A 22139-nucleotide genomic window follows, 5' to 3' on the forward strand; every position below is an offset into this window, starting at 1 on the left:
GTACAATAATAAGTAAATACATTAATAATAAAAATCAGAAAACATAAATTTTAACTTATATGAAGAATTTAATCAAAATTTTGTCTAAATTTTGAAATTTTATTAAATAAATTTTGTAAAAAACTAATTTTGAAAATTGGTGTACCATGAATAATAATATGGGTTGAAATAAGGATGGAAAATGTTAATTTAATTTATTTAAAATGAATTTTAATGAATAATCTGTAAAATAAATAGTAAAATTTTAAAATTATATGTAATATAAAAAATTCAGTGTAGATTATAAACTTTAAAAATAATAATCATGTGTAAAAAATGAAGTTTTTCTGTAGAAATGAATTTATAAAGTCCATAAATTGTTTTGTTTCGCGTTATTACTCAATTTCAATAGATATTCAAGGTCAATTTAAAACTAGCTGTGGAAAAAAAACATATAATCGTGTTTACTTGGATAATCAAGCTACAACATGCGTTGACCCTAGAGTTTTGGATAGTATGATGCCCTATTTAACCCATGCCTTCGGAAACCCACACTCAAGAACACACTCATATGGCTGGGAAGCAGAAAAGGCAGTAGAAACAGCCCGCGCAGATGTGGCAAACCTAATAAACTGTGAAAGTAAGAATGTGATATTCACATCAGGAGCAACTGAAAGTAATAATTTGGCAATTAAGGGATCCAAGTCGTTTTACGGTAGACTAGTTGAATCCCCAGGCAAATCTAAGAAGAACCATGTAATTACGACCCAAATTGAGCATAAGTGTGTTTTACAGTGTTGCCGTCAGTTGGAAAACGAGGGATATTCGGTAACTTATCTGAAGCCCGATAAGTATGGAATGATACTGCCGGATTTAGTTAGGAAGAATATAAGACCAGAAACCTTTTTGTGTAGCGTAATTCACGTAAACAATGAGATAGGTGTAATACAGAACATCTCTGAAATTGGAAGAATTTGTAAGGAGCATAAGGTAATTTTCCACACAGACGCAGCTCAGAGCTTCGGAAAGTTACCAATTGACCTAAAGAATTTAGATGTTGATTTGCTCTCAATTTCAGGCCATAAAATCTATGGCCCAAAGGGAGTGGGTGCTCTGTTTGTAAGGACTAAGCCAAGAATCAGGCTTCAGCCAATAATAGACGGTGGCGGCCAGGAAAGGGGACTTAGATCAGGAACTTTGCCAACCGCTTTAGTTGTAGGACTTGGAACCGCAGCCAAAATAGCGAAAATGGAAATGAAAAGGGATCAACTCCATATGGAAAATCTCTTCTTCAAGCTCTATAATGGTCTTAGTGCTATAGATCATGTCTCAATCAATGGTTCAATTAAACCGGGAGAACGCTATTTTGGAAACTTAAATATGTCATTTGAATTCATTGAAGGTGAATCTCTACTAATGTCACTCTCGAATTTCGCCTTGAGCTCAGGTATTTTTTCACAACACTCTTAGCCTCAGTTATAGTTTATGCTTAAGTAATACATAAAATGTGTAGGATCAGCATGTACTTCTGCTAGTCTGGAACCAAGTTATGTATTGAGAAGTTTGGATGTTAGTGAAGAGCTTGCGCATACTTCGATAAGATTTGGACTAGGTAGGTTTACTATGGAATCTGAAGTTGATATGGCACTGGAGTCAATAACAAAAGTAGTTGAAAAACTTAGGAACCTGAGCCCACTGTACGAAATGTATCTTGAAAAACAAGATCCCAAATCCATGGTTTGGACTTGATAAATTTTTCACACCAATTTTATCAATTTATATAATTTTAATGTACAAATTTTAGTTTTAATCTATAAATTATTGTTTTAATGTGTATAATATTGTATATTAGATTGCTAGAGAAGAAAATGTACAAGTATGATCCTGAAGTACCACTAGTTAAAATACACATGTGTGATCAGTTAGATTATAGACATGGTTTTCAGAGGAAAGTGGATTTTTAGGTGCCTGGGCTGTAATAGCAAAGAACAGGATGAAACTGAATACATAGATCTAAGTAAAATAAAAAATGTTGATGAAGTCCTACACATCAATGATTTAATCGTCTCCAAACCAGAACTTTACGTGGAAACACCAAAATCCTATTATGTGACAAGTAATTTAAATATATAAATAATCGGATAAATAGTTATAATTATAACTAATTTGGTGGTGAAAATGGAAAAAATAGTGTTTTGAGTTGAAAATATTGGACTAAATATTTAATTAAAAATTAATAGAATTAGTGTGATTAGGAAAATTAGATAATTGTGAAAGTGAAAAGTTCGGAGGTGTGAAGCCAACAACAGCAATTCCGATACAAAACCAATGGCCCTCAGAAACAAGCTCCGAGAACTCGACACCCAACCAAATTTTAATAAAGGAATTCTCATCAAAAAATCAAAAACGTGATGGAAAGGATAATTACACTGAAAATAACAAGTAATCCATCTGATAACTATATATATAGATTAGAAAATGTGTAGTAAGTAAATAAATATAGTGGTGTTTAGGATTGTGGTTCAACTTTCTAATATAACTGGATTCTTGGAAAAAGAAAGTGATAAACAGTTAACAATCTCAGAATCTATTGCAATTGCCGAAAAAATATACCAAAATGAGAAAAGGCAAATTATGAACCTGGGAAAAGCGGAAAATCAAGATTCTAAAAGTACAAATTACGTGGAATCCGATAAGATTAAGTATATGGAATTCAATAATCCATTCGAAATGAAGGAAATTGACGAGAAATATACATTATCTAGAAAGGAATCGCCAAATAGCATAATAACAAACGAAAATTACAAAAAAGAAACGAAGAGGGGGAAACTGTCCCATATCTGTGATGTGTCAGATGATAGTGATGAAGATGAGGAATCGCTGGCGAGTAGGGTGTGGAATATGTTCATGAAAGTGTCTTCAGCTGGTAATAATGATGACCAACAAGTGAGAAATAGGAAACAAATTAATAATAATATGACAAAGGAAAGATTTAAGAGTAAAATTCCTTTGGAAAATGAGGAGAAAATTAACAGAGGAGAACATATCTGGAAGGGTAATGGAAAGGATAAAGGAGTAATAAATGAGAAGCAGTGGATAAAGGAAAACTACAAAGTGTCTTCAGGAGAAGCCTTGGAAATAGTGGAGGGAACGATTAGAAAAATAAATAACCTTTTATAATAAATGATTTATATTACCTTAGTAAATAGTGAGGCAGTTTAATTTCAGTTTTTGTTGTGCTGAGAATATTACATTTTATGTTTTCCAATCAATGTTGAGTTAAATTAAATTCTTTTTAGTTTATATTAAATTTTAAACGATTGTGGATTTGTTTCTCAATTTCGTTTAAAATTGTGTATATTATCTGATCGCATTAAGTAATTACACCTATGTAAATTACCAAATTTAGCCTTATTTCTTCTAAATTTTGTATATTTCATTATTCTTTTAAAATATTCATGATTCCACAACGTTATTTTGTCTGGTCTGTAATCAAATAGTCTGCACTAATGGATTACCTGCGCTTGAGCACATCTTACGCTCCAAAGAACGAAGCGAACAATTTAAAAGAAGAAAATCAAAATACCGATAAATCAGAGTCCGATTTTAAGGAAATATTATTAGCGCGAAATAATGAACTGGCCGAAATTAAGAAAAAATTGCCCCAATGTTCCGAAATATTAACCAAGAGCGAGAATCTGACTTATTGCTCTGTGGATGGACTTAATTCCGGGCTACCCTTGGTGCCTGATGAGCAGGGAGTTATAAATAACGAAGGAGAGCCTGTTCCGAATGACGTGGTAATGCAAAAGTTTGGACAGGATTTTAGTCCGGAGTCTATAATTCCAGGATTTTATACCTGGTTCCAAGGAGATGGATCAGTGGTCCGATACGTAATAGACTTCGTTTTGTATACCTCAAGAGGTGACCGTTTTGTACCTTTGGAACACCTGGGTAGATACGAATCTAGGATTCTGATGTTCTGTAAAGTCAAACATATCGGTATGGTCCACACAGTCGAAGAACTTTTGGAGACTAACCACCCCTGGATTAAGTCCTTCAAAACAAAACGTAGAATCGATAGTACCGAAGGCCTAATTAGAGTTGCAAGAAAGCAGAGATACTTTTCAGCAAAAATCGTGCTAGTTGACTGGTTTTTTGACGTTGGAACCAAAGAGGACTCTCCTCCATACCTCTGGGTTGTCTCTGAAAATGACGTCTACTATAGAATTGATAGGCCCTCGGGTGGTTATTACAATTCGTTCGCACCGGCAAAATTACTCTTTGATATGTCCACAAGAATTGTGAAGGAAATGCAGTCAGAAAACGACAAATCGTTTAAGAATGTTTTATTGTCAATGACTAAGCCTAGAGTTCAAAGAAATTCTGATCGAATGTTGTCAAACTATTCAGCCCCTGGTTCTATTGAGGCGAATCTTACCAATAATCAATTTAACTCAAATTCACAAGATACAGGTTCATATTACACAATTTATATACAAATTATTTTTGAGTATAATTTTTAATAACTCGCGAAATTTGTGTATAATGATGATTTGTAGGAACTGATAAATTGGTCCCGGTTGCTCAATTAAATGGAAAGTTGACAAATGCACAAGTAAATGATTTGGAAGAGAGAAAAGAAGAGTTGACTCAATGGGGAGCTCCAGTGAATATCTACGGTTGTACACAGATGGACGTGTATAGGAACCTCGACTTCATCTTCACGGAGTGCCGATATTACTACTTCTTCACATGTAACAGGAAGTTGGAAACGTACTTGAGTGAGTTGGTGGAGAGGTTGCGAGAGCAATCCCCATTCCACTACTTTGACAACAACTTCATGCGTCTGGACTACGTGGGTAAAAACACACTTGCAAACCGATACAAGTCACAGCTGTATATTAAGGGGACTCCTATTCAGAGTTTACCACATTTACAACCCCAGCAAGCGTTGATTAAGGCAGTGAAACGAGGCCCAAAGAACAAGAGGTTCAACCTTGAGGAGTACAACAACCAGTATAGCATGAACGATATGAAGAGCAGAAGCGGTAGAGTTATTAGAAATAAGGCAGTTTCGGAGATGGAACCGGTGGTTCGCAAACACGTCGTTCAAACTGAATCACAAAAAAGAGAAGAATATAGAAAGGCAGTTGAACTTGAAGCTAAGTGCGATGGCCTTTTGCTTCCCTTCGATTTCGAATGGTCAAATTATAACACGTGCTCGGAAGCATCTGATACCGACAAATCACCGCCGGTTCTTTCCAACGATGCGGATATCGAACTTAATAATGCGAAGTATTATCCGAGAGATATTCCATTGAGGACACTAAAGTTTTATGGAATTGATGAGATTGTTGATTTGCTCGACCTAACGCGTCAGTTCTCAGTGCCAAGCATGGCCTCGGCGCCACTCTTACCGAAAATGACCTTCGTACAGTTGGAAGCAAATCTTATCTTTAACACGAGCCTCGCAGAATATAAACCCACCGAACTCTTTTCATTCCCCTTAACAGAACCGATCTGTATTTGCAATAATAAACGATTTATGAATACCCTTAGAACAATTAACACTAATGATACAGTTGTTGATAATCCTAAAAATGTGAAAGAAGAGTTGGACGATGAAGAATACGATGATGGATTACAGTGGATTTACTATCTCAACAAGAATCTTATAAGTATATAGTCTTAGTTATTTTGCATTAAATATTATTAATTATAGCTTAATCTGAGTTATTTTACGATTTGTAACATTTCTATTATATATCTGGACGAATGTGTAGATGAGGCGGATGTCGAGTATTTGGAGGACTTGGATGAAGGTAGTCTGGGAAGGTTATACTTAGGCCTGATGCAAGTGTTCAGAAGAAGCGTGTGTAACTATGGATTCGATTGGTTTGTCCAGAACCTGAGAGAAAGTGGAGAACTGAGCGACAAGAAGAAGGAAGTTCAGGAAAGAGAACTACAAGTTGCAATCTCAGACTCTGAACTTGCATTGGACTTTGTAAACACCAACGGAGGATGTTTGTATAAAGGAAGATTTAAGAGAGTAGGACAAGACCCAGATTCAGTATTACCATACGTAAACTCCTCAAGGTGGAATAAAAGGTTCAAAAAGTTCCAAAGAGTAGTTACAGTTTCTTCAACATACAGGTAATCCATAGTCACACTAAATGAATGATTAGGTATACTGTGATATCACACGAGCAAGATAGAGATAGTTTTACACTTTATGACACTACAAGACCGAAAGTGTGTCCTTTAGAACTTTTGTACGGTTCAGACTCTAATTATAAGGTCAATTTTACAGCAGGAGAACCACTTCCGACGTTCAAAAAAGTGCTCAACGTCTGGAAAAAAGACCACCCACAACACATCAAAACTAACAACTCACTTTCCAAATCTGTAAATGAGTTTATTAGTGGATTAAACTCATTTGTAAATGTAAAGAATAATGGGAATAATACTCTTGGTGGTGATTTGGATCAGAGCGGATATGACATGAATTATTACAACTGGTATTTAGTTGATGAGTCTGAGGATTTGTATAAGGAACCGGTACTCGGTTTTGGGTATAAAGAACATCAAAGTATAGCACAAAATGAGTTACTTTTAGACCCAGAAATGCTAACAGAATATACTTGGAACGCACTTTTGAAGGTTTATTTGTTTTACGCACTTTACACCTCCAAAACTACGTACCGCTATAAACTAAACTCCGTGGTCTGGGGTGACCCGTCCTTTCTAAACTTCAGCCAGACCTACAATCAATTCAACAAACAGTTCTCAGAAGATTTCAAAGGTTTTACCAATCACGTAAATGAGGTAAATGAAGAGTTTGGAAAGGGGTTTGGAAAGGAAATGGGTGAAGATAAGTTTGATGAAATGATTGATACTGAGAATCTGAATATGTTGGATGATATACCATTCGAAGATTATGAGAACAGCAACAGTGGAGTTGAAGATGATAATTTACAAATGGATAATAATAAGTTGTATCAAGAGGATGAGGAAGAAGAGGAGGAAGAAGAAGAAGATAGAGAACGTTCAACCAGAAGAGGTTGGGGATTGAACCGTTATTGCCCGTATTACGAATTTGAGATGGAATGGCACCCTGACCAGGAAAGGTTTGAAACCCTTTGTAAGGGATCAATTTCACCAGCATTTGTTAAGTCAGCCTTTATCAAGCTGAGACATAAGACATTTTTGCAGTTGGACCTGTACGAAAGGCTGAGTTTGTTGGTATGGCTGGGCGCTATTTTGAGTTACTCGAGCGTGGGGAAAAACTTTATCGACGAACGAAACGATGAGTTTTTCACACTCAAATCGCAGCTGATGAAGGCCGAAGACGAAAAAAAGATCGTCAAAAGGCCGAAAGTAATCAGCAGAGAACTGATGGAACTTGAGGAAAGGTATCTCCAAAGACCAGTGCTGTTAGGACTTGATAGATTTTACAACTCATATTATTACTTTGGCCTCGACTATGAGAGAAGAATATATGTACAAACAATGCCACAACTCAGGTTCATACAAAATCGGATAATAAGAAGGAGTAAGTACTTGAGAAAACCCTCAATTAACCCCAAACTTTTCACTTTCGACCTGTCTGAATTTGCACAAAAGTTCACACAGGATAGAATTTTTAACCAGGTAAAAGGTAAAAGGGGTAGAAAAAGAGAGTCATCCAATCAACAACAAGATGAAAATAATTCTAAAAGAAGTAAATTAAATACACCGAATACACAAACTAAAATCACCAATCTAATGACAGTTGATAATAAAGGTTTTTTACAATTATTCAGCCTATACTAATAATTATATCATACACTTAGTATATTAATATTAATAATGTTGTAGGAAGTGTTACAGATAAAAGACCCAATGGTACTAATGTCACTAATAATGATAACACAGTTGATAACGTGGAGAACCTGGAGAATTATACAATTGATAATGATTCAACACTAAATACACCAGATCGACTAGTCTCCGATACGCCATCAAATGACACGACTAACCGTGATGATGCCACAAATAACACCATAGAGAACACTGAAACAAACAATCAGAAGGAAGAAAATGTTAAGGAAGAAATGAAGAAGAAGAGAAGTAAAGGTAGATCTAGAAATAGACCGAAGGTTAGACGTAGTCGTCAGGTGTTTGACCGTCATCCAACTTTTTTCAGGACAGTCGATGAGTATTTAGAATATCTGACAAATGTACCATCTATCCTAAGCTGGTGCGTAATTGACTCTCATAAGTCACTTAAACGTTTCATAACAAGGCTTTCACAACATACAACAAATGAACGTAATTTGGCACTTAGACTTATGCAAATTGAGCCCGACTTCTCTTTGCCCTCATTTGAAATCCTAACGTATAAATCGCCCACAATCATAGGAGAAATGTTGCTCCCACTTCTCAGAGGAGTTTACAGATTCTTCAAAAATTCTTTTACCAAAATTGTTCTATCCACAACAATACTCGATAGTAATACTGTTAGTACTACTAAGGGTACTGATGATACTACTAATACTAAGGATAATTCTAATGACGCATCGAAAAATGCTGATAAAATAAAGACCAGAATGGAACAAGTGTATAATAATGGATTACATTTAAATTTGTACGTTAATAACATGATAAAGAAGTGTTTGACGTTGTGTGTGTCTGACCTTGAAGGATGTAGAGAGTGTTTGAAGGGGGTCTTGGAGTTAGTGTATCTGTTTGAGTTCGTGACCAACAGATACTATCACCACATAAAGTGGCTAGAAATGAGAAATGAGTGGAGACTCAATTTAGAAGCTATATATAATCAGCTAAACACTGATAACCCGACTTTGAGAAAAGTTTTAAATCAAAAAATTAAAACACCAGGTGAACATAACGCTTGTTGTTGTGCAAATTCCCCAATTTATCTCGACAATAATTTGGGTAGTGAAATGATGATGATGGTTGAAAAGGTTGGTTTGTGGTTTAGGTTTTTCGAGGTGTATAACCACGATGCTTCCCTGGATTTTTCAGTTACCACTGCAGTCAATTACAAGAAGTTTGTGAGTGAACATGGAGAAAGTCTCAATTCAGCACTAAGCGAACCCGACAAGCTTGATATATTCGAGCTTCTAAACTCTCTGAGCGTGAGAGACACTATGGTATTCTTTCCAGGAGGAATGATGGAGTTGATCGACTCAGTTACGTATTTGCTGAAGGATATTCAGGAGTCTTTGGGAATCAAAGTGAACGAAGAAAAACAGACAAATAAGAGTAGTAAGAGCTCAAAACCTAAGAAGAAAAGGAAGAAGAGAGATAGGGACGCTGATTCCGATGTTAATCTCACGGATATTGAAAGTATGACTGACCCGAATGATTTGTACCAACTCTACGATATAGATGATGTAGATCAAACAAATGTTTCAAAGGATGATAATAGTTCTAAGTCTACTTCAAGAAAGTCTTCAAAAAAATCTCAAACAACACCAGATACTAATTCTAGCCCTACTACTAAGGATGCTACTAATACTAGTGCTGGGGATAATAAAAATAAAGATAATCCTAACACTGATAATACTACTGATACTAACCCAAATAACACTGATAACACTAATAATAATGAAGATAGTTCTGTTGTAAATGTTAAAGAAGAGAAAACAGAAAAGAAACCGAAAAGACCAAAGAAAACGAAATCGCCAAATGGTGATGCAACCGCAAATAATGAAGCTAACCAAGAGACTGAGTCAGTAGTTTCAGATACTTCCCCAGTATATAACACTGTATCAGGAGATACTACAAATAACAATGTAAAGGATGAGAATCCAGAAAACTCAGCAGTAAAGGAAGAAAGTCTTAAAGAAGATAATGAAGAACTTATCGAACAAATAAAGTTACTCTTGGCAAAATTGGAACATAATTACAGGCATGCACCTCAGGAAACAAGTCAAGTGAGAATCCTATCAATCACTACCAATCTCATTGATCTAAAGATGCCCTCAAAAGCATCCGTTTCAGCCAACAACACTGTAGATGAGGTTAATGATAGTTCTAATGCAGTTAGTGATGGGGGCGTAGCTAATGAAGTAAAAGATGAGAAGGTATCGGATAGATTTAGCGAGTTAAAGATATTTTGTTTGAACTTGACTGTTGAGAGTTTGGGTTACGAAGAAGAAAGTGATGGTGAGGAAGAAAGTCTTGACGAGAAGTTCGGACTAGTCACAAATTTGAGACGCGTTTGCAGAACAATGTTAAGAATTGAAAAATCGAGAGCTGCTAAGAAGGTCACAGAGGAGCCAACGTTCATCCCAAGACCTAATTCAGCCTCTTCACCCAAAGTATTCAATCTCACAGTCCCAATACTCCTCAAATATCCCAAACAACTCCATTTACCCAACTTCATGTATTCTTATCAAAGGTTTGTTAACTTTATAATCCCTAGTATATTTTTACATTAATATATTTTAATAATAAATAAATTTTGTAATAGGGTATATGATAGCTTGAAGAGTTTCAGTAGAGCAACTCAGAAATGTAAGAATAGATATACTGGCCAAACCGGAGTTATAAAGAGGTCAAATTTCGCAATGTTAGATATCTGGAAGTGCGTTCAGGTCGAATGGAACGATAATAAAAAGGAACAAAAGGCATGCAACCCCTGGGAACTCATTTTGTAATTTTTATCGTAAAATATACTATTCGCATATAGTATAATATAGTATATAGCATATACATGTATATCTTAGTATATATTAAGTGAGTAGTTTATAGTACAGCATTTAATAAGTTAGCTGACTGGAACAGTTTGAGTTTTTAAATATTTTTGAACCAGTTTCCTCCGCTGGTTTTTCGAGAGGCTGTGCCAGATAGCCAAATGTTTGTACTTTTCGTTCATAGGCTTAAATGTCTCCCGAGGAGCACCACTCTTCAACCAATTCTTATACTTCACCAGCAAATCTCTTTCGTAAGTTTTTGTACGATATTCATGATTTACATATGATTCTAATAATTAAATTATATCAAACTATTATATATATAATAAAATGTGTATAGATGTTTAAATGGTACCCAGAGTGTAAGGATCAGTTTCGATTTTATAATCTGGAAATTTGAGTGATAGGTAAAAATCCCGGATCGCATATGCATGTTGAGATTGTTCAGTAGTGAATTGTTCCTGGAGTTCCTCAATCTTGGAAAGATTAATTGCCCATGGCTCTTGATGATTAAGTACACCCAGATCAGATAAATCGTCCACTATCCGATCAACCAAATCCTCAGGAAGTCTTCCATTCTCATCAACATTAAACCCAGTCTCGCCAATAACTTTATCAATATGTAAACTATAACTATCCTCAACCTCACTATTATTATTACTATTTGAATTATCAGAATTATCGGTAGAGTTATGGGTGGAATCATCTGGTTTGTACAGTTTTGAGAAGAAATTTTCAAAATTAGACTTAATTTCACCATTTTCATCCCTAAAGTACAACTTTTTGATATCGAAATTAATAGCGATTTGGTGCTTCTTGAGGTAATTTTCAACCATTTTGCAGTTTGGAACAGGCTTGAAAACACCGTATTTATGCCACAGTGTTGGGTTTGCAAACTCGGCAAGAGGAATTCCTGCGTCTTTCATCTTATAAGCGATGCTTCTTAGACGAGAAAATAGCTGTCTGAAGGTTGTGTTGTACAATTTCTGTTCACGTTCAGCCCAATATGACTGTAGCCTTTTGAGGGTGTAAAATTTATCAACATAGTGGTCATACTCTTCAGGTTTATTTATCACACGATCAAAATACAAATATAAATCATTACTCACATCATCATTCTATATATAATTATTATAAGGGAATAATACTAATAATAAAGTTGATGGTATATAATTAATAGTGTAATACTTGAAACTCTGAAATATCTTTGATGGATTCGAGTTCCTTAGAAAGGGCTTCATGGAAGGAATTATCAGAGAGCAGTTTTGAGAGTTCTGATCCAGTAATTCCAGCCTTTAAGAGTGAAATTAACTCTGAAAGTCTCCCGTTTCTCAGAAAATCCAGCGTATCCTGAACTGGAATAGGCAAATACTCCGGTGGAGCGCCAAAGTGGTCATGCACATTTCCGTAGTACAAGGTTGGGGAGGGATATATAGCAGCAGGGGTGGTCTTCTTGGGACGGTCACGTGTAAACTTTCTTACAGCCTTCAACTTACTCTTTGTGGCATATACACACCAATTATGCACATTCCCGCCATTAATGGAATTATTATATATGTTTTTATCATTGATATTATTATAAAGATTATTGTACAAATTATTATGATACAAGTCGTTGAGGTGGAAATGTGTACTAAATATGAAAGAATATGAGGATTTTATTAAAGTCTGAAGTGTTAAAAAAATTAAAAGAGTGTAATAATAAAACAACATATCAGAAGGCGCTTAATTCACGCCATATTGTATACATTATACTATTTAATTGTATACCCATGGAAGGTTATACACAATAATTCATTTTTTCATCGTAAGCCATATTATTCATAATTAGCTCTTAAAGAATACTAAAATTATGGCTAAATAAGTATAAATTAATAATAATTTACGAAAAGTCATGTGAAGAAATTATTAATGTATGTATTTAGTATGGTCATGTTTTTGTTTAATTCTTCCATGGAGTTGGCCAGTTTTGATTTTGAGTATTTTGTCTCAAAAATGTTCTCGAAAACTGACAAATTCCTTTCAAATGCGTTGAACTCGTCTTCTACTCTCCGATGAACAAGTTTGTACGCGTTTTTCAGCAAGAGCCTCTGACGCTCTTCCTTTTCCCTTTCTTCATACTCTAGAGTTTTTTCCAACTCCCGCAACTTCGAAGTCCTCTCTCGAAGAACTTCCCTCAACTTAGGAAGGAATGATGTGAATAACGTCAAGTTCTGCTCGTTCATAAAAAAGTCCCTATTCCCTATCGTTCCGCTATCTAATACATTTTGCATTTAGTTATTCCCAAATATGGAAATTATTTACTTAAATAATACCAAATTGTCCTTAATTAGGCAATAAATATTAGTGTAATATAGTAATATTACAAACAATATCTTATAGTAAATAATAGTATTACCTGTATCTGGCACAGTGTTGTTTGAAGCATTTTCAAAGTGCCCTGGCGTTTTATCTACATTAACAGGGGTTATCTTTAGATTAGAATGATTAAATCTGTCAACTGATTTATTAACTCTTGATACACTAAGTGAATTATTATGGTCAAGAGGGTTTCTGTAAATTGACATAGTTTCCTCAGTGAAATCGATTGCGCCCATTAGTAAGACCTTTCTATTATCAGTGTCAGAGTTTAATCCGATTCTTAGAACCTGACTGGCACAGGTGCGATCCATCTCAGGGGCGTAAACCTCATAGACCTCCTTAAATAGAAGGGGAACCACGAGGGTGTGAGAATGACAGACATAATTCTGAAAGATTTTAATAAGCCAACCGATGCCATCGTAGTCAAAAAGTCTGGGAAACCAGGGAGTGGATCTTAAACGAGCCAAAACTGAACTCCTAGTATATCCCTTAGCCTCCAGACTGGATAAAAGGGCTTCCAAGGCCTCTCCAATCCTATGATACACACGACGCCTTAAAGGTCTAACAATAGTTTGAGGATGTACTGCAAATAACACAACTTCATCGTTACTAACGGTACGATTTACAGATGTAAAGGGTCGAGGATTTGACAAATTTGCAGAAGAATAGTGCGGGATATTTGATGTGGAGGGAAAGGGATAAGAATTTGAGGAAGTGTTTAGGGGAGGAGGAACTGAAAAGTGGTGAGAATCAAAACCAGGATCTGATGAAGGAACTATACGAAGTTTAGGCAAAGGTGTTGACTCCATTAACGTAACACATGGGAATAATTATGATTTATTCAATAATTTACACCATTTATTAAATTAATCCAATTAAAATACTGTAATATAGTGGATATAGAAACATCTTGATTTAAAAAATAAAAAAAATAATTAAAAACTAAAAAATAAATGAAAAATAATGAAAAATAAAATTAAAAATGTGAAAGGTGTGGGAATAATTATTCGATATCCATATCGTCAGAATCATCAGTATCAATATCGGGAAATTGGTGAATTAGGGCTTGATTTTCAGTGTTGTTGGTTTGTGAAGTATCTTCGTCTCTTCTCTCACGAAGAAGCTTTAAAATTGCAGCATCAGTTCTACTAGATAAAATTTGCCTTTTGCGATTCAATTCACGCTTCAAATCCCAATTCTGACGTCTTGGCCTTACTAATGATAATATATCCTACAACATCATTGTTTATATTATTATGATTGTACAATTAGTAGGCACCAAAGTTAAAAGGTATATTATTGGTAAATGGGTCTCAAACTCATTATAAATATAGTATAATATTAACATAGGTAAGTAATTGAGTAAAGTTTAAAGTACCTCAGATTGATAATTGAGAATGGTTCTGTCGATTTGTTGATCTATTGTATTTTCAATTGCAGAATAATCTTCCAGTGAGTTTTTGCAGAGTTTTCTGAGGTTTTCATCCCTAGGAATGTAATTCCTAAAAACTATGCCCTTAAAATCTGCATCAATTTCAATTCCGGAGTGGTTTTGAACCCCTACCACCTCAGATTCTTCAGGATCTGCCATCCACAGTGTTACCAAAAATTAAAATGATATACATTGAATAATTTTATACTATTAAAATATTGCGATGGATTATTATATTAAATTTTTTTTAATTGCTATATTTCAGTTAAAGTTGGTGATAAATTAAAACTTAGTAATCCCAACCCTTCCGTTTCACTACCCAACTCTATCCTTCCAATGTTTTCCATATTTATTATTCCAATGTACTACAATTTTTCATTCATTTTATACTAATAATTGTGTGTATTTGTCGAAATAGAACTAACTATTTATAACAGTAAATCCCTCTTTCAAATAATATATATCTAATAGTATAATTAGCTTGAACTTACTGTGATTGTTGAATTATGTTGTAAATTTTCCGACTAAACCAAGATATTTAGAGAAAACTTACCCCTAAAACTTCGTAACCATTTATTGTGAGGGAAATCCCCTTCAAGTCATTGCACATTGGGCCCAATTTAACCTTTACTCTATAAACTCCGTGATGCTGAACCTCCAATGACCATTTGTTGTCTTTTAATTTAAAACCGTTACTACTGTCATTAGTAGTGGTGTCGTTCGTACAGTGGAATCGATTGGCCTTGGTATTCCATCCATAGTATAAATTCCCATGCGATGTTTTGATGTGCCCTGAATCAATGATTAAGGCGTTTGAATGATCGCAATTTCCGCTGCAAAAAGCAATGTCAACTTTGTCCATTGTTTTCTCCCTCACATGGCTTATACCTTCACAAATCACACCAAAAAGAGTAAAAACTCCACCAGTTGTGTTCTCAGTGCCCTCAAGCTGCTCCACCCCCTTGATTTCAATTCTTACCCACTCCGCAGTTACTGGAGTCCTGAACTCATAGCGCAATTCATCTTTCAGCGCAAAATCCTCTTGACTCCCGTCCGAAAACCTAAAATTCACCTCAGAAGCCCTTAAAGCTCCCCGAGTGGAAAAGTGAAAGTACCTCAACTCAACCATCTTAGCAAAGTCTCTCCTCAAAAATTCTCCATCCAATTTGCCTTTAGCTGTTATCCAACCAACATCTGAAGGAACACCGTTTCCAAATCCAGCAGCACATCCCGACAACTCTATATATTTCAATGTATATTACACTAAAATACTAAAACATGACTAAATAATATATATATCTAAAATCATATAGCTAATTATATAACTAAATTAAGCCAAGAGTATGTGAAATTACCATTAGATGAAGAAGATGCTACGCATTTATCTGATGAAGTATAGGGGATAATTGAAACGTCTCCTTTGCAAAGACCACTGGTGACTGCTGGTAGGATGAAAATGATGGACGAGGTGTAATCTGGGAGTAAAAGTTTAACGTTTCCAGCCTGAAATTTCTTCCAGTAGATTGTGAATTCTATCTGAGTGAACGCAGTCCCCTGAAATAATTTATCAGTTCAATGACATACGCAGTTATCCCCAATGCCATAAACCGATAAAACCTCAAAACTCTTCTCAAAACTCACTCCATCCTCATCTTTCTATAACATTTACAATATCCACAACTAACTATATATAACTAATATTTATCAAGTAATTTAAAAGCGTTGATTCGCGACAAATGTATAACAACAATATTAGTAACTATAAGTTGGTAATGTCTAAATTACTGGATGAGTGTTTGAAAGAGTTGGAATTGCCACATAGACGACTGAGTGGTTTGAAATCTCAAATGAAACAAGTTGTTCGGTCGGTTTCGTGTGCATTGTTATCATTCTTGAGCCTATGAACTTCCCGGGAACATCTGCAATCACAAAGTTTGAAACACCCTTAAACGCCTGTGCTCCATTTTCTAAAATGCTCCTAGAAATTATGAAGATAGGTAAATAACTCATAACTTGATTCTAATTAAAGTTAATTGGAAATAAAATGATAGCAAAATGAAAGTATAGATAATTGAAGTACAAGGTGTAATATTGTCCTTCGAGCCCACTGATTGAGATGTCTGAGTTTTGCCCAGACCCTTTGAAAAAGTGATCGGAAGTGATGATTTGTTCTGGAAAATTGGTTGAAGACCAGCTAAGAGCAAGTCTAGCGATATTAGAGTTGTAATATTTGAGAACTTTTTGGTGAGAATATTCAACTGTGATAGGATAACGTTTTCCACCAATTAAGTGGAATGAGTTTGACTTGAGAAAAACGTTCATCGTTGGTCTGCCGTTGATTGGTTGAGTGACAACTGGCCCGCTATTGTCAGACTCAGGGTCGAAACCATGGGACACAATCACCTCTTCGTCCAAAAAGAGTCTCACATTGCAGTCACTTCTTATGTAGAACGTGTAAACATCAGTAGAAGGAACACTTAGGAAACCCTCAATACGGACCGAAAATGCATCATGAGGTACTCCAGGCACCGGTACAATGTCCTCCCACATCAAATTCACATCTTCGTGATCAATAAACCCAGAAGGTACGCCTCGAAAATAAGGATTATTATAATAACTGGCCCTCAGTCCATCAGGCACACTCTATACTCAAATTACTATACCCTATGAGGGGGTTTGTATATATAACTATATAATCAGACTATAAGTTCTGCAAATAATACTTGATCAAGATAACCCCGAACGACAGAGCAATTTTTGCGATTATGTAGAGCAGATTTATTTAGTAAATCATGTTCGTCCTCTAGTGAATCAAGGCTGTTAGTAAGTGATAGTAGTGAGGTGCTATTCGACTTGAGCTGATCAATGGCTCTGTCCACACCCTTTAAAGATGTTTCCAGTCTCAAAATGTCAGACTCGTAGTCCTGCTCACCTGACCCACAAACTTCTTCATACTTCGACAATGTGCTGTCAACTCTCCTACATATTAAATAAACAGATTTATGAATACCTTTCTTCCCTCACCAATGATCTATATGCTTGTTCCAATTCCATTCTTCTCAATTCCATTAGTGATCTATACAATATTTAACCCACAAAAGTATGTAAATAAGCTAAATTAATTATAAAGGTAAATTATTAATAGTTATGTGTAAAATGTGACCTAGCTTTATGTCTTAAAGCATCATAATCAATAACACCGGCACAAAAGTCCCAATCCCTGGCCCCAGTACCTATCAGCTGAACCTCTAGATAGCACCATTCTCTTCCTGATCATCTTTTAAATACATTATACTAATTTTAATTACTATATAAGTAATAAGTAAGTGAGTAAAACGAGTGATAAGATACCAACAGAACCATCTGGAGCTTCAGTGGTAGTACAATCAGTGAAAGTGTTTCCATTTCTGACAAATGCAGCTGCGCATAAAGCGCCATCCAGAGTTTTGCGATGTCTTTGTCTATACTCCGTTAGTTTCTACAAATCATTACAACAACTTTTTAACTACAGAAGTTACATAGAATTCATTAACTCCGCCCCTTAAAATGAATAATTACGTAAGAAATATATAGTTAGGGATAAATGTGTAAAAGATGCCTTGAGTTCAGATTGATCATAATCGTCAACAGATTGTATAGTGAAATCTTTGGGAAGGGGAACTTCATTTTTAGGACTAAAATCAGGAGAAGTAAAGAAACAGAAAACAGTTTTGGTAAAAATTGCAAATGCGTAAATTTTTGAGAAATACATCAAAAAAGCTGGTGAGAACTCGATTTATACATTTCAATACAATTAATATAACATTTTGTAACTTTTCCTATTTACACATTTTTAAATTAAGAACTATCTTCCTACACATTTCATAGTATATTATAATAAAATCAATATAAATTGATAGAATTAAGCACAATTTTAATCTTATGAAGAAGAAAAAATTGATAGAATATGTTAAAACAAATAAAAGTCTAATGTGTGGAAATTTTTGATGTTTTTTTCAAGATTTCATTATTGGAATATTTTATAGTGTTAAAACGGATTTAACGATATTCATTAGATTTTATATAAAAAATATTAGGACCAAAATAATTGTAAAAACTAACTAAATCATTAAATCAAAGTAATATGATAATACTGAAGAAATAATATAATATCATTAAACAAATAAAAAACTCTATAAAATAGGTTAGATTATCAAATTTTTATATATATCATAGTTTATATCTAATAAATAGCGTCTAATATAGTGTGAATTGGAAAAGGAGTGAAAAAAAGTGAAAATTTGTTGTAGATATGAACGACATCATTGATGATGGAAGGATAAAACTTAATAATAGGTGAAATAATTAAAATTAGACAAAAAAATTTTTTACTAAAAAATTTTTCAATTGTTCTGAGTAAAAGTTGTGAATTGTGTCGGAAAAAATCGGTTAGGTTGAAATTTGATTCTGGAGGGATACCCAATAATATAACAACTTTATAGATTAGTGAAATAAATTGTTGCCCAAATTTTAAATATTAAAATAATGTTATTTTATTGTAATGTAAGTGAAAGTGTTGTAAGTGATTTGATTTTTGAGTTTTGTGGCATTGTGTAAAATGTAAATTTGAAACTATTCTCGCACTTTTCTAATAATGGCTCTTTAACTTTTATTTCTGTAAATTTATTTCCGTAAAGTGAGCCCATTCCTCGATCGCAAATTTCTAATTTGTTCACCCAACTATTCGTGTAAATAATGAATATCACTTTTTATAAATATATCACCCTTAACATACTAATTTGGGGTTTAAAAGTTTGGTGTGTAGATGACGTCGGTATAACTGCCAAGGAGGGTGAAAGTTTGCAATATACAAACGTTAACGGAGAACCAGTGGTTAACGCCATCGGGAAGAAAAAGGTTTCAGTCACCGAAATTAGTTTCGATTCCTTGGTTGAAGATTTGGTGTGGTGTGGACCTGAAAACCATGTAGTTTTACTCAAAACAGCATCAGGCCGTCTGTATCGCTCTACCAACTCTGGTAAACAATGGTCTGAAATTACCAATACACTGTCTAACTCCTCTAGTAGTACAGTTAATACAGTCAGTAACACCAATAACACGATGAACAGTAACAGTAGTAACAGCGTTGATAAGTTCCATGTAGATTCAATGTTTGTATGTGAATCTGACAAAAATGTGGTAGCGGTATTGGGAACCGGCAATACTCATTACATATCATCAGACGGAGCACTTACATTTAAACAGTTGGGCTTCAAAGGTGAGATTAATATGTTCTTCTTTCACCCTACTAAAGCATCATGGTCCCTGCTGAGTACTTGGGAGGGCGACTGTTTATCTAAAGGTACCGGCGGTGACTGTAAACATGTGGTTTATGCAAGCCGAGATCTGGGTTCCAGTTTCAGACGAGTGGCTGAATATGTAGGACAGTTTAGCTGGGGTGATCCGACGCATGGCAGTGCAGACCGTATCTACTTTAGTCGCTATGATATGGCCTTTGGAGATCAGCCGAAGCAAGACGGTTGGAACGACGCAATCTCATTCAGATACACTGATGATTACGGAGCAACACAACACCAGTTATTATCAGGCGGTAACAAATTCCTCGTTAGTAACGGTTACATCTTTGTTGCACGTGTGGCCGACTCGAGCAGGCAAACAGTAAAATTATGTGTTAGTACCGATAACGGAGTCACATTTAATGAGGCCCGAATCAGCACAGAATTGGACGAAAAGAGTTATACAATACTCGACACCTCTGAAGGAGCTGTTATTATCCATGTTGGGCATCATTATGAAGGAAGTGATGTTGAAGTTGGCAACGTATACATTTCCGATGCAAGCGGTCTTAATTATTCACTATCTCTGCCGAATAATGTAAGAGCATCATCTGGTGAATGCGAGTTTGACAAAGTGTTATCCATGGAGGGCATTTATTTGGCAAATTTTAGAGATGATTCTGGTGGATATTTGGACCCATCACAGCAGTTTAAAACACATGTTAATGGAAATGTCGCAACTAAATCAGACAACATGACACAGGTATCCGTAACGATGTTTAGTTAATCCCTACAGTAGTTACTTATGTATTCCTCACTAAGTTCCTGATTTATTCTCATATATTGAATATTTACATAGTATTAACCATTAGTATAATGTCTAATAATAGATTGAGAAGAAGCGTCGCAATGTGGGACATAAAAAAATCGAATCTAACGTCAGAACAGTTATCTCGTTCAATAAAGGAGCACAGTGGAATTACCTAACGCCACCCAAAGTCGATTCATACGGACAACAATACCAATGCGATCCCGACAGGTGTTACCTGCATTTGCATGGTATTACACAGTTCAAGAATTTCGCACCATTCTATTCCGTCGAGAATGCAGTGGGATTAATATTGGGGACAGGTAACGTTGGAGATCACTTGTCATTTGATGCGGCAAATGTTAACACGTTTTTAAGCCGTGACGGAGGCTTAACATGGCGCGAAGTGCACAAAGGAGCGTTTATTTATGAGTTCGGAGATCACGGAGGCTTACTGGTCATGGCCCAGGACCAAAGCAGGACAAGAGAAGTTGTATTTAGCTGGAACGAGGGAGCTAGCTGGTTCGACTTCTCGCTCTCAAAACACGATCTCTCAGTTAACAATATCGTAATTGAGCCGTCGTCATCAGCTACCGAGTTCCTGCTCTATGGTAATAGAAACGGTGTTGGTGTCGTGTTTCATTTAGACTTTGCAACTCTGAACCAGCCCGCCTGTAGAGGAATTTGGGCAATTAATAGCAGTAGCAGTGATTACGAAACTTGGGTACCACGTGATATGGCAGGGAATGAATGTTTGTTAGGCAAAAAGGTAACGTATAAGAGGAGAAAACAAGCGAGCGAATGTTTTAACGGTAGAGACTTCAAGCGTTCAGTGGATCGAGAACTTTGTCAATGTACAAGACAGGATTACGAATGTGAAGTTGGATTTACGAGGTCAATTGGGAGTGATGTGTGCAAAGTTGAAGGACACTTTTTGGAGCGTGAAGGATGTACCTCAGCTTCATATTTCTATACAAATGCTTATCGGAAGGTCCCAGGAGATGTTTGTGTAGGTGGTTGGGTTCCTGATCTAGTTGCTGTTCCATGTCCACCACATTCACCTCTTTCCAAAGGTATGTTACTCCGTTACGGTGCTTGCAACAGCAGCTCCAATTACCACTACTCTTCCTTTAGTTATACAGTTATATACCCTTAGTAGTTAAATACATATTGCTTGCTAGTGGAATATGTTGTAGAATCAAAATTATTGTTGGCCTTTATGTTGGTGCTGGCATTATTCATGGCAGCAGTGGTGTACGTGTCGAACGATGAAAGATTCAAACACCTGTTCCACAATTACGGATTCAAAACCTTCCAGTACGTGCCTTACTCAACACTCAGCCAAAAGAAGACAAGTTTGGGAGGAAGATTTGAACCAGAATTAGGATTCATCGACGCCGAACAGGAGCACGAAGAAATTCCCACGCTACTCTCGTACTTGCATGATAACGATAAACATCAAGACTCTAAAACCATCGAACTCTTGTAATAATATCAATAAAATAATTATTCTATAAATTTGATAAATTTGGTGTTGTGTGTGGTAGTTAGAATATGAGATTAGAGTTGTTTGACCCAGG

At 35.5% G+C, this 22139-nt stretch overlaps 6 protein-coding genes across 6 annotated transcripts, besides 2 other annotated features; 3 read left to right on the forward strand and 3 right to left on the reverse strand.

Annotated features, from left to right (window-relative positions):
• Positions 1 to 315: 315 nt before the first annotated feature.
• On the forward strand, positions 316 to 3159 carry TA19715 (cysteine desulfurase, putative; the record flags this gene model as incomplete). Its single annotated transcript, XM_949587.1, has 6 exons — positions 316 to 1426; positions 1493 to 1685; positions 1832 to 1891; positions 1926 to 2095; positions 2235 to 2421; positions 2493 to 3159. The coding sequence occupies 6 exons, from the start codon at positions 316 to 318 to the stop codon at positions 3157 to 3159; spliced, it is 2388 nt and encodes a 795-aa protein (XP_954680.1).
• Positions 3160 to 3488: 329 nt separating this feature from the next.
• TA19710 (uncharacterized protein) lies at positions 3489 to 10646 on the forward strand (the record flags this gene model as incomplete). The annotated part of the gene is made up of 6 exons (XM_949588.1): positions 3489 to 4455; positions 4542 to 5660; positions 5766 to 6135; positions 6168 to 7765; positions 7840 to 10387; positions 10460 to 10646. The coding sequence occupies 6 exons, from the start codon at positions 3489 to 3491 to the stop codon at positions 10644 to 10646; spliced, it is 6789 nt and encodes a 2262-aa protein (XP_954681.1).
• A 110-nt stretch (positions 10647 to 10756) lies between these two features.
• TA19670 (uncharacterized protein) lies at positions 10757 to 12395 on the reverse strand (the record flags this gene model as incomplete). Its single annotated transcript, XM_949589.1, has 3 exons — positions 10757 to 10971; positions 11038 to 11800; positions 11871 to 12395. 3 exons carry the CDS (start codon positions 12393 to 12395, stop codon positions 10757 to 10759), a joined length of 1503 nt encoding a protein of 500 aa, XP_954682.1.
• Positions 12327 to 12395: a sequence feature (Signal peptide predicted for TA19670 by SignalP 2.0 HMM (Signal peptide probability 0.843, signal anchor probability 0.033) with cleavage site probability 0.520 between residues 23 and 24).
• Positions 12396 to 12574: 179 nt separating this feature from the next.
• TA19615 (uncharacterized protein) lies at positions 12575 to 13852 on the reverse strand (the record flags this gene model as incomplete). Its single annotated transcript, XM_949590.1, has 2 exons — positions 12575 to 12939; positions 13081 to 13852. 2 exons carry the CDS (start codon positions 13850 to 13852, stop codon positions 12575 to 12577), a joined length of 1137 nt encoding a protein of 378 aa, XP_954683.1.
• A 194-nt stretch (positions 13853 to 14046) lies between these two features.
• TA19560 (uncharacterized protein) lies at positions 14047 to 18226 on the reverse strand (the record flags this gene model as incomplete). The annotated part of the gene is made up of 15 exons (XM_949591.1): positions 14047 to 14274; positions 14422 to 14627; positions 14765 to 14840; positions 14967 to 14999; positions 15029 to 15714; positions 15831 to 16029; positions 16060 to 16131; positions 16261 to 16453; positions 16556 to 17118; positions 17199 to 17454; positions 17486 to 17551; positions 17639 to 17744; positions 17827 to 17936; positions 17968 to 17980; positions 18034 to 18226. The coding sequence occupies 15 exons, from the start codon at positions 18224 to 18226 to the stop codon at positions 14047 to 14049; spliced, it is 3000 nt and encodes a 999-aa protein (XP_954684.1).
• Positions 18227 to 19209: 983 nt separating this feature from the next.
• On the forward strand, positions 19210 to 22048 carry TA19555 (sortilin-like protein, putative; the record flags this gene model as incomplete). Its single annotated transcript, XM_949592.1, has 3 exons — positions 19210 to 20514; positions 20642 to 21632; positions 21756 to 22048. The coding sequence occupies 3 exons, from the start codon at positions 19210 to 19212 to the stop codon at positions 22046 to 22048; spliced, it is 2589 nt and encodes an 862-aa protein (XP_954685.1).
• Positions 21764 to 21823: a sequence feature (1 probable transmembrane helix predicted for TA19555 by TMHMM2.0 at aa 769-788).
• Positions 22049 to 22139: the final 91 nt, after the last annotated feature.

This window comes from Theileria annulata, chromosome 1 (genome assembly GCF_000003225.4).
Source record: "Theileria annulata chromosome 1, complete sequence, *** SEQUENCING IN PROGRESS ***".
NCBI lineage: Eukaryota > Apicomplexa > Aconoidasida > Piroplasmida > Theileriidae > Theileria > Theileria annulata.